Source organism: Gouania willdenowi, chromosome 3 (assembly GCF_900634775.1).
Source record: "Gouania willdenowi chromosome 3, fGouWil2.1, whole genome shotgun sequence".
Classification (NCBI taxonomy): domain Eukaryota; kingdom Metazoa; phylum Chordata; class Actinopteri; order Blenniiformes; family Gobiesocidae; genus Gouania; species Gouania willdenowi.
Genome location: NC_041046.1, coordinates 21,588,685 through 21,602,578, shown reverse-complemented (window position 1 = coordinate 21,602,578; position 13,894 = coordinate 21,588,685). Strand labels below are relative to the sequence as shown.

At 39.8% G+C, this 13,894-nt stretch overlaps 1 protein-coding gene across 1 annotated transcript in view; it reads right to left on the bottom strand.

Moving 5' to 3' along the window:
- Positions 1–8,886: 8,886 nt before the first annotated feature.
- Positions 8,887–13,894, bottom strand: part of esrrga (estrogen-related receptor gamma a) — a 65,660-nt gene continuing 60,652 nt past the window's right edge. Inside the window, exon 9 of the mRNA XM_028442293.1 lies at positions 8,887–10,294. Within this exon, the coding sequence (XP_028298094.1) occupies positions 10,050–10,294 (245 nt within the window). The 3' untranslated portion in view covers positions 8,887–10,049. The remainder of the gene's footprint in view (positions 10,295–13,894) is intronic.

The window sequence follows — 13,894 nt, the reverse complement described above, 5'->3', positions numbered from 1 at the left end:
TAATTGTTTGTGTGCCGCTTGTCGTTTGACGTGGCGTGTCATAGTATGTGCGGTCGTGAGGCCGTAACATTCGAGTAAAATGGTAAATGGACTTGATTTTATATAGCGCTTTATCACCACACTGAAGCAGTCTCAAAGCGCTTTACATATCAGCGCATTCACCCATTCACTCTCACATTCACACACCAGTGGGACAGACTGCCATGCAAGGCGCTAGTCGACCACTGGGAGCAACTTAGGGTTCAGTGTCTTGCCCAAGGACACTTCGACACATAGTCAGGTACTGGGATCGAACCCCCAACCTCTCGATCAGAAGACGACCCACTACCACCTGAGCCACGGTCGCCCCGAGTGAAGATATTCGTTTGAACAAGTTGGAATATACAGTATTTTGGTTGAAATGGCAGCATTTCATCTAAACATTTTCATAGCAGATCCAAATGCTCGGTTGTTGGAAAAACGTCGAAAGAGAGAACTGCATGAAATAGCGAGTCATTTTCTGTCTCAAGCTCCTTTGTTAAAAAATACTTGAAAGCAGCTGTGTTGAATGGTTTGGCTTCAAAGAGTGTTCTTACATTACCAGTATCCGATGCTCCATCAACATCCAGACCTGCGGGTGCAGACTACCCCGTTTCCCCAGTGGAAAATGCAGATGCTGTGCCGTCAGCTAGAACACCCAAAGTTAAGACTTCTTTTGAGGTACAAAAGCCATTCAACTTACCACCCTTTGACTTTACGTAGAAGCCACTCCCAGCTCTCAAAAGGATGCAAGACTGGAGGTTTGCTTGGCTTGTCTTCAGTTGGAGAAGGAGTGACAAAAAGAGCATGAGTTTCAGTTGGAGAAGGAGGAGCAACAACAGGAGCGTGAGCTCTGTAGGGAGTAGAGTTCAAAAGGTTGGAAGCAGACACAGCTCTCTGTATGCTTCAATTAGAGTTGCAATCCAAAGCATGTATTTCTCCTCGTGGTCCAGTTCAATTCAATACGGCATTTGATGCGAGTAAGAATATTTCTTTAGTTCCTATATTACCTGAAAGTGAAATGGAGTCTTACTTTGGCACTTTTGAGCGCATTGCTTCTGCATTGAATTGGCCACCGGAGGCGTGGGCAATTTTATTGCAATGTAAGTTGACAGGAAAACACAGGAGGCGCTGTCATCTCATCAGTTGAAGTCAGTTTGAGTTAAGACATACTTAAAAGTGCAATTTTAAGAGTCTTTCAGTTAGTGCCTGAGGTGTATAAGCAGAATTTTTGCCGCCTGAAGAGGAGGGATTGGTAAACCTTTGTTGATTTTTCCAGGGGGAAATGTGTCTTATTTGTGTCTTAATTGCACTGTACTTAAATAAGAAGAAGATCACCACCCTGCAACAGGCAGCACTGCTGGCTGATGAGTTTTAAAGCAATTTTATAAAGCGTGACTCTCCGCCCCATTGTGAGGTCCTCTCCAGAGAGGTTGTGTAGGCACCTTCCCCTAGCATTAGGTCTGAAATAAAATACTTCTATTGTCAAAAACCTGGACACTTGATTGCAGAATGTGAGGTCCTTAAAGTGAGACAGCAGAAAGTGTTGGGTCCTGGTTGAGCCAAAGGGGATGAGATTGATCCAAACTTTGATCCCTGGTGGCCGTGATTGTTTAACTGATGAGTTAAAGTTGCCCGATGAATGCTTCAAACCATTTATCTTTAAAGTCTTTGTCTCCCTTACTGGTAAGGCTGAGGACCAGAGGCCCATTACTGTCTTGAGAGACATGGGATGTTCGAAGTTGTTTATTTTGTTGAGTGTCCTATCATTTAACAGGGAATCTTCAAGTAACTCGTCAACTGTTGTGAGGGTGATTGGAATGTAGCTAGTTCCAGCTCTCATTCATCGTGTGTATGTTAAGTCGGGTCTTGTCACTGGATTCTTAGATGGAGTAGATGGAGCTTGTTAGCCTTGTCAGGGAGTTCGTCTAGGAGAAGGACACTCCAATGTAAAACCTACTTCCCGAGGACCTCGCTGTCACTGTCCCAGCTTGCTATGCCATGGCAGATGAACCTTGGGTGTAAAGAGTTGGGCCAGTTCAGCGCAAACTGTTTCAAGTCCTGTAGCGATGGAAAAGGGCAAAAGCGGCAGGTGGTAGATGTCACTAGTAGCCATAGCCTCGATCCTGCATGCAGACAGTTCAGTATATTGGTTGTCTGATGTTGACCTGGAGGCAACATCATTGGGCAGCATCCTGAATGATGAACAGCCTTTTCTAGGGACGCAACTGCTTGCTCTACACAATGAGGGGCCTAGAAAAGGTGGCCTAAACAAAGCTTGTTTCCATCACCCCCAGTTGTCTAGCCGTGGTGAACGGGCATCTCTTTAAGCGGTCGAACAACGAAAAAGAAGGAAAGGTCCACACCCACCTGCAAGGGTGTAAAAGGACTGAAACTTGCATGCTGGAACATCAGAACCATGCTTGACAGAGACAATAGCAGTCGCCCAGTACACCACTCTGCTCTTATTGCACACAAACTGTCAATACTAAATGTCGACATTGCACCTTTCAGCGAAGTCCCCGTCCCCGAGGAAGGCAGTCTACAAGAACATGGCGCGAGTTACATCCTTGACTGGTCAGGCAAACAAGCAGCAGAGAAAGACGCCTTTCAGGCATCGGCTTAATGGTCAGAAACTCCATTGCTTCCAAGCTTGAACGCTTGCCAACCGGTCACTCTGACCGCATCATCTCCATGCGCCTACCACTGAGAGACCAGCACTATGCCACACTCTTTAGTGTGTACTCCCCAACTCTCCATGGCAGATCCTGCAGAAAAGGACATGTTTTATGCTGATCTGCGCAGTCTTCTACAAGGCACCCCAGCAGACGACAAGGTCATATTCCTTGACAACTTCAACGTCAGAGTGGGCCAAGACTCAGAAACCTGGAAAGGAGCACTTGGGAAACATGGCGTTGGAAACTGCAACGACAACGGGCGCTTGCTGTTGGAGTTCTGCACAGAACAGCAACTTGTCATCGCAAACACCGTTTTTCAGCAGAAAGACAATCTGAAAACAACCTGAATGCATCCACGGTCCAAACATTGACTACGTTCTAGTGCGCCAGCGTGACCTGAAAGACGTCATGCACACCAGAGTGATGCCCAGTGCAGAATGTCACACCGACCATTGCCTAGTCCACTGCAAATTCAAGCTCCACTTCACGGTGACAGCCTCCAGCCAGCTGAAGTGAAAGCTGTCCTGAAACTCTTTGGGAACAACTGAAGAGTGCTATTCTGCAGACATCTGAAGCAGTTCTTGGGATCACTACAAAAAAAAAACAAAGACTGGTTTGATGAAAATGTGGAAATTCAGGAATTGCTGGAGAAGAAGAGATCCCTCCACCCAGTGCACCTAACTCCTAACTAGCCATCTTGTCTTGAGAAGAAAGCTGCCTTCCGTCTCATATGCAGCAACCTGCAGCAGAAGCTTCGAGAGATCCAGAACGAGTGGTGGTCCAACATTGCAGAGAGAACTCAGCTGTGTGCAGACACCGGTGACTACAGGGGATTTGACGAAGCCCTAAAGGTGGTGTCTGCACCCACGCATCAGGTCCAGAGTCCTTTGCACAGGCGCTCCTCACAGATGGGACGTTCATCCTTGGTCGCTGGTCGTAACATTTCCAGGCTCTCTTCGGCGCTAACCGCCCTGTTCAAGACTCAGCAATTCTCCGTGTCCCACAACAATGAGTGAGAGCAGAACTTGATGTGCCTTCCACTATTGAAGTGACTACCAAGGCCATAGAGCAGCTGAAGTGTGGCAAGGCAGCAGGAGTTGATGGAATTCCACCAGAGATTTGAAAGCATGGAGGCACAACACTACATACCAGATTCCATGAAGTCTTCGTCTATTGCTGGGAGCAACAAGATCTCCGCGATGCAGTCATCATCACCCTGTATAAGAACAAAGGGGAAAAGTCAGACTGCTCAAACTGCCATGGGATTACACTGCTCTCCATTGCTGGGAAAATCCTCGGAAGAATTCTTCTCAACAGACTGATGCCCACCATCACCGAAGACCACATCCCAGAGACCCAGTGTGGCTTCAGAGCAAACAGGAGCACCACAGACATAGTATTTGTTCTCAGGCAGCTCCAAGAAAAGTGCTGAAAACAGAACAAAGGAATGCATGTAATGTTTGTGGACCTCACCAAAGCTTTTGACTTGGTCAGCAGGAGAGGACTGTGGCAGATACTGGAACGTTTTGGCTGCCCCCAAAAGTTCCTCAATAACTGTGCTGTATTTTTTGTTTGTTAAAAGCTGTGAGCTAATGTCTATAATATTTAATGTATTTTTTGTTTGAGAATATTATTATCAGGCAGCACTTTACAAGTACTGTATTTTTTTTTTTAAACTTTATTTTCATATTCTGTATAATACCTTATTGGTTTCGAATAAACAAGCAAATTTATATTTTGCATTTTGTTCCATACTGTACTGAAAATGAACCGAACCGTGACCTCAGTACCAAGGTACGTATCGAACCGTGATTTTGTGTATCGTTACACCCCTACAAAGTACTCCCTGCTCTACAGGATAGGCAGGTACATACAGTACATGATGAAACGAGAATGACTCAGTTGCTCACTGTGCACCAACCATTGAAAATTGATGCAAAAACAAATAATCAGCAGAAAACCTGTTCACTGAAGAATGTGAGTTACATACAGAAAGCACCTGGTTTTGAACCTACAACCTGAAAACATGCATTTTTATTCAATCATTTTTATCAGCAACACTTTCTGACTATTGACACATTTGGTGACCAATTGTCTAACACACTCTGAATGTCATTTAACATTTATTTCGTCTTTACTTGAATTAAAGATATTTTGAAAAATGTATATATTGAAATGATAAAACTTTGGGGCAAATATTGTGAAATATATAAATGAGCCAATCTCAAGTAATCCACTAAAAAGATTTCACTGGTAAAATACATATAAATGATTTCAGTCAGCTAACTAATCTTCCACACATTGAGTTAACTAAAGGTCATTTGAAATCAGAAAACTAAAATGTCAATAACCAAAGTGAAGTAGACAAGAACTAATAATAAATTAAGATTTGTTTTCAAAACTAGAAGCATGATTGTGACGGAAATCAAAAGAGACAACACAATAAGATTAATAGAAGACACACAAACAGATTCAAAACTGGAAGCCTGGTTTTAATTGATATTGCTCTACTGTAATAATCCTGAAAGGCATAGTCTGGAGTAACACGTGTAATGTTTCAACCCATAGTAGTTTAAGTTACAGAATCATAGGTCTCTCTTTTTGCATTGAACAATATATACAATGTGAAATAAATACATTTACACAAATGGACATTATTGTTGGAGCACACTTGTATGATACACATCACAAAAATATACAGGTAATTGTTTCTTTTTTTTTTTCTTTTTTCATTTCCTAATGTGAAGCACATCTAAGATCTACGAATATGATTTAAATAACACTACAGGGTCTTCCTATTGTCCACCTGCAAAGGGTCTCCATCCTCGAATGTTGTTTCAACCCCAATTTTCCCAAAAATGTCTTTTCTCATAGAAATGTTTTCTTCACATTTGCAAATTCAGACTGCAACAGCTGCAGCACATGGTATCAGTAACATGTGGAGAATAAATACAACTTAATGACTAAACACTGTGGACGTGTAGAGAGACACAGGTTGACTAAGCAGCTTTCAGGGGCACCAATGGAAGAATCATCCTGCTTTGTTGCTACAACCCAACAACTTCTCCTCCAGCTTTACAGTTATTACATGGAGTGAGAGTGATCAAAGTGCATCCAGGCCAAATTATTGTTCTGCAAAAACAAACAAACAAAAAAAAACTCTTATTCCTCTTATTACAGCTCATAGAAAATGCATTGGTTGCTTATCATGTGGATTGAGCAGTCTTCAAAATCCTGAAGACTGCAATAAATAAAGAATTACTAAGTAGAATAGAGGGCTTCTGTCTTGTTTTGAAATACTATCATGGCAATCAAGTTGCAACAAGACCTCATTTCAAGAAAAATACACATTTGGCCTTCACAAAATGTTCATCTCGTTTCAAATGGCCTTATAGAAAGCAGAACATAGTGGCACCACAGTGGAGGATGTTCCATTACAAACATGGCTACACACCAGATTTAGCAGAGCATTACTCACCGACGGACATGCGACATCTCACACTGTGTTCAACTGTACACAGGGCTGTTTTGACAAGTTACAAAATAAAAAGACTGACAGTGATTACAGTTACAGGGCAAGCTTCTTTCTTTCATAAACTGTGAGCTTATTGTACAGGTGTTGGGAATAAATAATGACAGAAACGTTCAGCCACATCACTCAGAGATCCAGCTTTATGTGTACTGAAGGTGTGTGTTTGTGTGTGTGTACTTATTTATTTGCTATCAAGTGTTTGTTAAGGAGAAAAAAAACATTTATTTTAACATCCTTTGCCAAACTAAAGCCTTTCCATGTTTGTATTCAAGCAATAAAGCTCAAAAAAGATAAAGGGTGGAAGTTTTACTGTTTGTTAAAACATTATAGATAATGATATGTTGGAGTTGCATGGAAGGCATATATTTACAGCAAGATCATTATAAAAAAGGAGTCAACTAAGTATTGAAATACTAAAATTTTTATTTAATTTCAGCATTACTTAACCTACAGTCGTACTGTATATTGAATATTCTACAGGGAAGTTATGCAAATGATTCCTCTTTCATACAGGATGTTTCTTAGTTTAAATAGGAAATAAGAAAGGATGTATATTTAGCTTAGTGACAATGAATGCTATCATTTGATCCTGGGTTCTAGAAGTTGGCTTTATGGGATTCCATTAGCTGTGAAATATTTCTTTTCCGAGACCTAAAGCGGACTGATCCGACTGACAGACAGATGAAAGGAACGACTAAATGGCCTCTGTTTGACTGAGTGTAGTTTACACAGCACAAGGAGAGAAGTCACAACAGGGAACAGTTTTCAACGATGCCTTCAAGGACTCCACAAGAGCAGCCAAGGGTCAAAGTGAAAAGGAGTCTTCAAAAAAAAAAAAAATCTGAATCACATTTCCCTTTCTCCTTGATATTGTGACTTGCAAACTGTATCATTTACAATATGAATGCTAAGAAAATACCTCTTCAGAATAACTCTGGTTTGATAAAGATGTGATGTTAGTAATCAACTACAAAGAGCAATGATCGTTGCCATTTTACAATAGATAACACTGACACAGATTTTGGCATTCTTAGTTCAAAAAGGATGTAAATAAATATATTTGAAAGCTCTTCCCACTGTCTGCATGTTAAAGCTGTGGTCGGTCAACCATTGAGTTTGCCGTCTGGCTCTATTACACTTCACCTTTACCTCGACGGTATTCCCAAGTTATTAGATAGAAACAAACACCTAGCAGGGAGATTGGGGTTATAAAATAATATCACCTTTAATAAAACTCTTTGTGTATAATTCAAAAGGTTTTTTTTAGATAAATACTGGTTAAAAATTAGAAACAGTCTGTGGCTAAAGCAGAGCAATCCTCAGAACTCCATCAACCTTCTTCTTTTTCTCACACAACTGTGAGTAAAGCGAGGAGAAACATCTCTTTCCAACTTTACCAGTCCACATTCACACATTTGACCACTATTGTCTGTTAGCTTATGGCGAGTTACATGATAAAAGAGAGAAACCACTCTTCAAACCCTCTCTTACGCTAATTGACAACTGGCACATATTACCGTACTGTTATTGCAGACTTTGTCTATAAATGCACAAACCCCTTGTTTTTTTTTTCTTTGAAAAAAACAAAACAAACTCTCTATTTCTCAGAGTTTGTAGGATAAACGCTGATTTTTGATACATTATTACTTGTTATATTCAATTATATATGATAAATGCTGAAAGCGTTTAAGCTTATTGAAAATAGGAAAGACACTGATTGATTTAGTTATGAGAAGAGTAAAAACAAAGCTGTTTTTATACGTCATATACAGGATGACAATTATTTACAACCCTAATATTGCTGTCATTATTCCCACGGTAAAAATGAAGAAAAAAGTGATTTGTTGGTGTGGTCAGCCCACCTTTCCTTTCCCTGTGGTGTGTGTGTTTGCTCTTTGAATGACTGAAGCTCCCTCTACAGAACGCATCACTATGCTGCAGGGCAGGAGATGAAAATACAGCAGGGCCTGGGATTGGTGCAGAGGAAATGCTTTCGCTGGTAATGTCTTATATTAAGCATTGGTTAACTTTTTTTTAATGGCACATTAAAGGAGTCAAATCTGTCTGTTCATGAAAGCTGCCAACCTGGCCACTGTGACGATAAAAGATCATACTTTAAAAGAGAAAAAGAACAGCAGATTCATTAACAGTATATAAATGCTAACTGTATGCGGTGCCGATTGTAACATGCTAAAAATAAACAGCAACTTTTTGCAACATTTAGCAACAAACCAAATTTAAAAACTGTATGCACATTTTTTTAATGTTACTTTTGACTAGATTTACAGCAATATTTCTGAACTTTGTGATTTTTTTTCTCGTAAAAATATAATGTCCATGTTTAATCTAAATCTAAAGGTTTAACATTTACCCCTTGGGGAAAATGGGTAAAATGCAGAAAAAAATATCACTACGGTGATTAATAAAGTATACATTATTTAATATTTAACATTTAGATTTTAATGTAACAGTTAGATTTAACATTCAGATTTATATTTTACATTTAGATTATATTTTACGAGAAAAAAATATCACAAACATTGCTGTAATACTGGTCAAAGGGAACATAAAGTAATACATTAATAAATCCCATACAATTTTTAAATGTGGTTTGTTGCTAAATGTTGCAAAAAGTTGCTGTTTATTTTAACACGGGCAACAATCGGTGCCCCATATAACTGAGCTCTGATTTATTAGCCAATCAGGGATCTATTGACAAAAGTGATCATATCTTTTTGTTATTAAGATGTAATCTTATAATTGATTAAGTCTTCTGTACTAATCTGTTGAGATATCTGAACCCATTTTTAGCATTACCAAGTGAATACACACCAATACTATGATAATACTGATACATGTATGTATGTGTGCGTGTTTATGTGTGTATTTACGTTTTTTTTTGGGATGAACGGGGTTCTTTATCCACAGCTAAACCAATAAACCAAAAGTTAGATTGGGATTAAGGGACACATGGGAAACCAGGAACAGAATTTCAGTAGAACCAGAAAACATCCACATCAGTAGTTTTCGATCCTGAAACTCCGGGTTTTTAAAATACTGTTCAGCGTGCCCCGGAGCTTTGGGACTGAAAGCAACTGGTGGGTGATAGCAGAACTATTTTTGCGGTTGTGACAGTAAAACATCTCTGGCATCCTCTGAATGGATGAGTCCATTCTTTGACAGGGGAAGTCTCCAATCTTCTCTTGGTCATTCGTCCAGACTTTATTTTACATTGACGACAAATGTCTTTCTGAGTGTCCATTTTTCTCCTTCCACACTTTCTTTTCTTTTGAAATATGTAAAAAAAATCTGTTTGGATCTGCAGAAAGTGGGAAAGGAGACACGAGTGCAGTCTTACAGTCACTGCCATGAAATTTGTCAAAGCTCGTCAATTACGGGTTTACCCATATTCACATCTTGTACGTTATTGAACGCACAAATGTTTCAGTGTTTGGGGGTCCCTGTGTTGGCTGAGGAGTGAGGGCTGTTGAGAAATATTTTCTTCCCTAAATAGTAAGGTGAGGGTTACTGTCAGTATCTTCCATGGAGCAAATGGCCAAATGATTGTTCTTTAGTCAAAGACAGCCATTGTTCAAGGTCCAAACAGGAAGTTCAGTCAACTTCTTCCATCATCAGGGGATTTTGTCAGCAGAAAACCTTCAGGAGCACAATTCTTGGTGAGTACATGGGTGTGTGTATGTGTGTGTGTGTGTGTGTGTAAAAGTGTGTGCATGTAAAAGAGTGAGAGGTCAATCAAAGTTGTAGTTCATAGTTTGGAGCTCAGGTGGCTCAGACACTCTGACTTCATCCACTTCCTGTCCTCAGACCTTTGCTTCCAGCAGCTCCAGGAACAGTTTGTGCATGGGGACTTTACCATCCTGTTTGATACTGTAGAAGTGCTGCACAGCCTTTGTGGATGTCTGGCGAAGCAGGGGGAGCGTCATGAGCAGCTTGCCCGCCCGACGGGGGTCCTCCTGGTGCTGGGAGGCCTCGTAGTCCTGCAGAGCCTCGTGAAGAACATCCTGGAGCTTCTGTACTGCATCCACATCTTCAATGTGCATGGAGTCTGGGGTAGGAGAAGAGAATATACGTGTTAAAATGGTATTTACATTTACCTGATTCAAAAATACAGCCCAACATATATAAAACTCTATCATGACCATGATCACCCGCAACTCTCTCTAATGATATTGTCAACCCTGTGTGTCTCTGCCCGTGCCAGTATTTCATTTTTTGCAATGTCATTGAACATCGTCATATAAATAAGTTAAAACTCTCATGACTCTTTATAAAGCAGCTGCTAAAAAAACATCTTATCCATTTATAAGTCCTCCTACATTACACCTAGTTACTTCATGCCCTCTCTCACTTTACTCTATGCCACCATGATTACAATCCACGTGTAATATGTATGTTTGTATTCGCATGTGTCAAAACGATCAAAAGTTTTAGAACACCCCAATTTTTCAGTTACTGTATTTATTGCGATTCGAGTCGTGCAAGTCCAATGAATAACTTGAAATGGTACAAAGAACTGAACAGCCAGAGGTTAAAAAAAGGTTTGGTTACCCAAAACTGAAAAATAATGTACATTTCAGAATTATACAAATAGGCCTTTTTCAGGGAACATGATATGTATTCAGGTTGGTTTGTTTAGGTACCGACCAAATGCCTTCGGTACTACCTGATACAAATTGACAAAAATTCAGACAGTAACGTTTTTCGGGACCTAAACACAGCCTTGTGACTGTGAGGGAGTGGAAGAGTTGAAGAATTTCCATGCAGGACATGAACATAACATTTGTTGTCAGTGTGTGTATGTGTGTGTGGCCCTTTAACTGTGAATGAATGCCCTAGTCGCTTAACCCTGTGCGGAGTGAAAGAGCGTGTATGACTGGAGCAGAATGATTATTGGCAAAATAAACATTGCAGCTGTTGAATTAAACCAGAGTCCCATGTCATACTCAATGACTGCTGTGAAGGAACTACAGAGTGATGGAGATGAAGCTGCGGAGGCAGATCACACTGGAACTACATGAAGTCTGCATTAGCATTAGAAGCAAATACATACATATTTACTGACTGTGGCATTGTAAAATCTGCTGTTGCTTATAGTCCGTATTCACAGGTGCACACACAAACACACACAAACACACGCTTCTGTGTCCACCACCACCCTGAAACGGACAGAAGTGACCGCTATGACAGCGAAAGTAAACTGGAAGCATCGCTCTGCTTTAGGACTCTCACTATTAACATGCTCGGGCCGAATAAACTTAACAAAACACGCACACACGCACACGCACACACACACACACACACAAACAGACAAACAGAGAGACACTAACAACAGACGCTTTCAGAACCAGTAGACTGGGGAAGAAGTCCGGTGCTCATCCGCTCCAACCAGAGACATTTTTGTCATTTGCACACATGAGTGAAATAAAGCCACATCATGTAAAGCAAAAAACTCTTCGGTGTAAATGAGATAATAAAACAATGCAATGGAAGCATCTACAGAAAGTTTCATCACGACAATGACGTCATTGATCGGATCGGCAAATTAAGACATTATAGCCGATCACATTAATTGCATAAAATGCAAAGTATCGGCTAATCTGATATAGCTGATCAGATCGGTGTAAAGCCTATTAACAATGGTTCTACACTGGTATATACACTGTTATTACAGGTTATGAAAGCTCAAAGGAATTGGGCTTCATATCAAGAGGCTGATTCACTCTGAGTCTTTATAGTGTTGATCTGTGGGTGTGATGAATAGATGGGCCAGCAGACGAGTGGGCGGAGGAAAAAAAAAAATAAGAAATGGTAGTAGCAAGATGAGAAGGTGCAACAACACAAGAGTGTGTGTACATGTGCACATGCATAAATATGTGGCAGCAAACATCTATAATCTCTGTTTTTCAGCTGGCATGTGAGGTGTGTTTTAGCATGCGGCAGTTAAAGGCTGAGGGTATCCCTCAATAATAATGCCACATATAACCCCTGAGGGAGGCAAAGCGTTAATGTGAGTTGGCCTTTAGCTCGCAACCTACGATCAATTCCTCCGATCAATCCCTACATGCATGTTAAATAATAATCACAAGACAACTATTGATAGGCTACCATCTCCCTCACCACCACTACCACACCTACTCACAGACACATGTAGAAGAAGGCAGGATAAAAGAAAAGAAATCTTAAAAAGGGAATATTTGTTCCAGCTTATGTATGTAGCAGCAACAAATCAACCCTGGTTTTATGAGCTTTTAAAAAGTGTTAAAAACCACTTTTATTGATAGGTAAGAAAAACATAAATCCCATATAGATGTGTCTATATGTCTTTATGCAATAAAGGGAGAACAAGTAAATATACTGTGGCATGTATGATTCATAAAAGTAATACTGTGCTGAGCGGATATACTCAACATAAATGTGTCAACATTTACACCAGTGGTTCCCAAAAAGGGGTACAGGAGCACATTGCAGAGGGTACTTGGAAAGATTTAACAGTTATTTTAAAATGTGAAAATGTTTCTAGTTCCTTTTTAAGGCAATTTTTTGGACAGATTTACCACAAACTAACAGAACTATTGCTCAAAAAAATACTGTATATTTTTTGTAATTTATTGAAACAGGATTATTTTATGCTGTAGAAGCAATTTTTTCACACTTGTGACAATAGGAGACAAAAAAATGACTATATTTTACAAAGGAGACTGTATTTACTTACTATCAAAGTATTCACACATAAATTGTAGTTTAAATAAATTCCACTAATTTGTAGATTAAGCCTTAGGGAACCAATGTTCGAGACACATTTAAGGGTTTACTAGAGCCTGCTGTTCTGTTCCATAAATGAAAAGGCATATGAAATTATGGAGAAGGTACTTATGATATGAGGAGGGGGTACACTAGATTGGACAAAAATGTAAATGGGTACATGGGGAAAAAAAGATTGAGAACCACTGTTTTACACAGATGTACACATTAACACACCACACTATAACGTGTTTAAGAATGCAGAAGAAGACAAGGCAGAAGTCTTGCATCTGGCTCTATTTTAGAAAATCAATATTAAAGTGAACATATCTTTTTGGTGACTGATTGTGAACTTTTCAAACATAATTTTTCATAATGAATGATAATAAAAAAAAAAAAACATGACAAAGACTGAGGAAACGTCAGACAAAAAACATGCAGTATATTTCATATTCATAGCAGTTACATAAATAGTACACATAATATGCACTAAAGTACACAAGATTTTATATTGTGTTAGTATTAAATGGAATATTCTAATATCCATTGTAGCAGGGCTTCTCATCTGGTCCGGGTTTGGGATAAACCAACACTCCTTAAAGAGAAACTAAACCACAAAACCACTTTTTTAGCATTGTTTTTTTAGCATTGTTCATTGTTTCTTGTCCAACTATTGCCTTTTTGTCAATATTTTAGTCGGTAATAACGTAACAATAACTGCCCTCTATGGGTTGCACACGGTAATGACATTTAACTTTGCGATTTGCTGAGATGGAGGACAATGATGTTTTGGAGGCAGCATTGGGCATGACCCACCACTATTGGCCCCGCCCCTCCTATAAAAACTAAAATCTGTTGACTCTGCAATGTGTGGCGAGTAGGATGGATTAAGAGAATTGTAAAT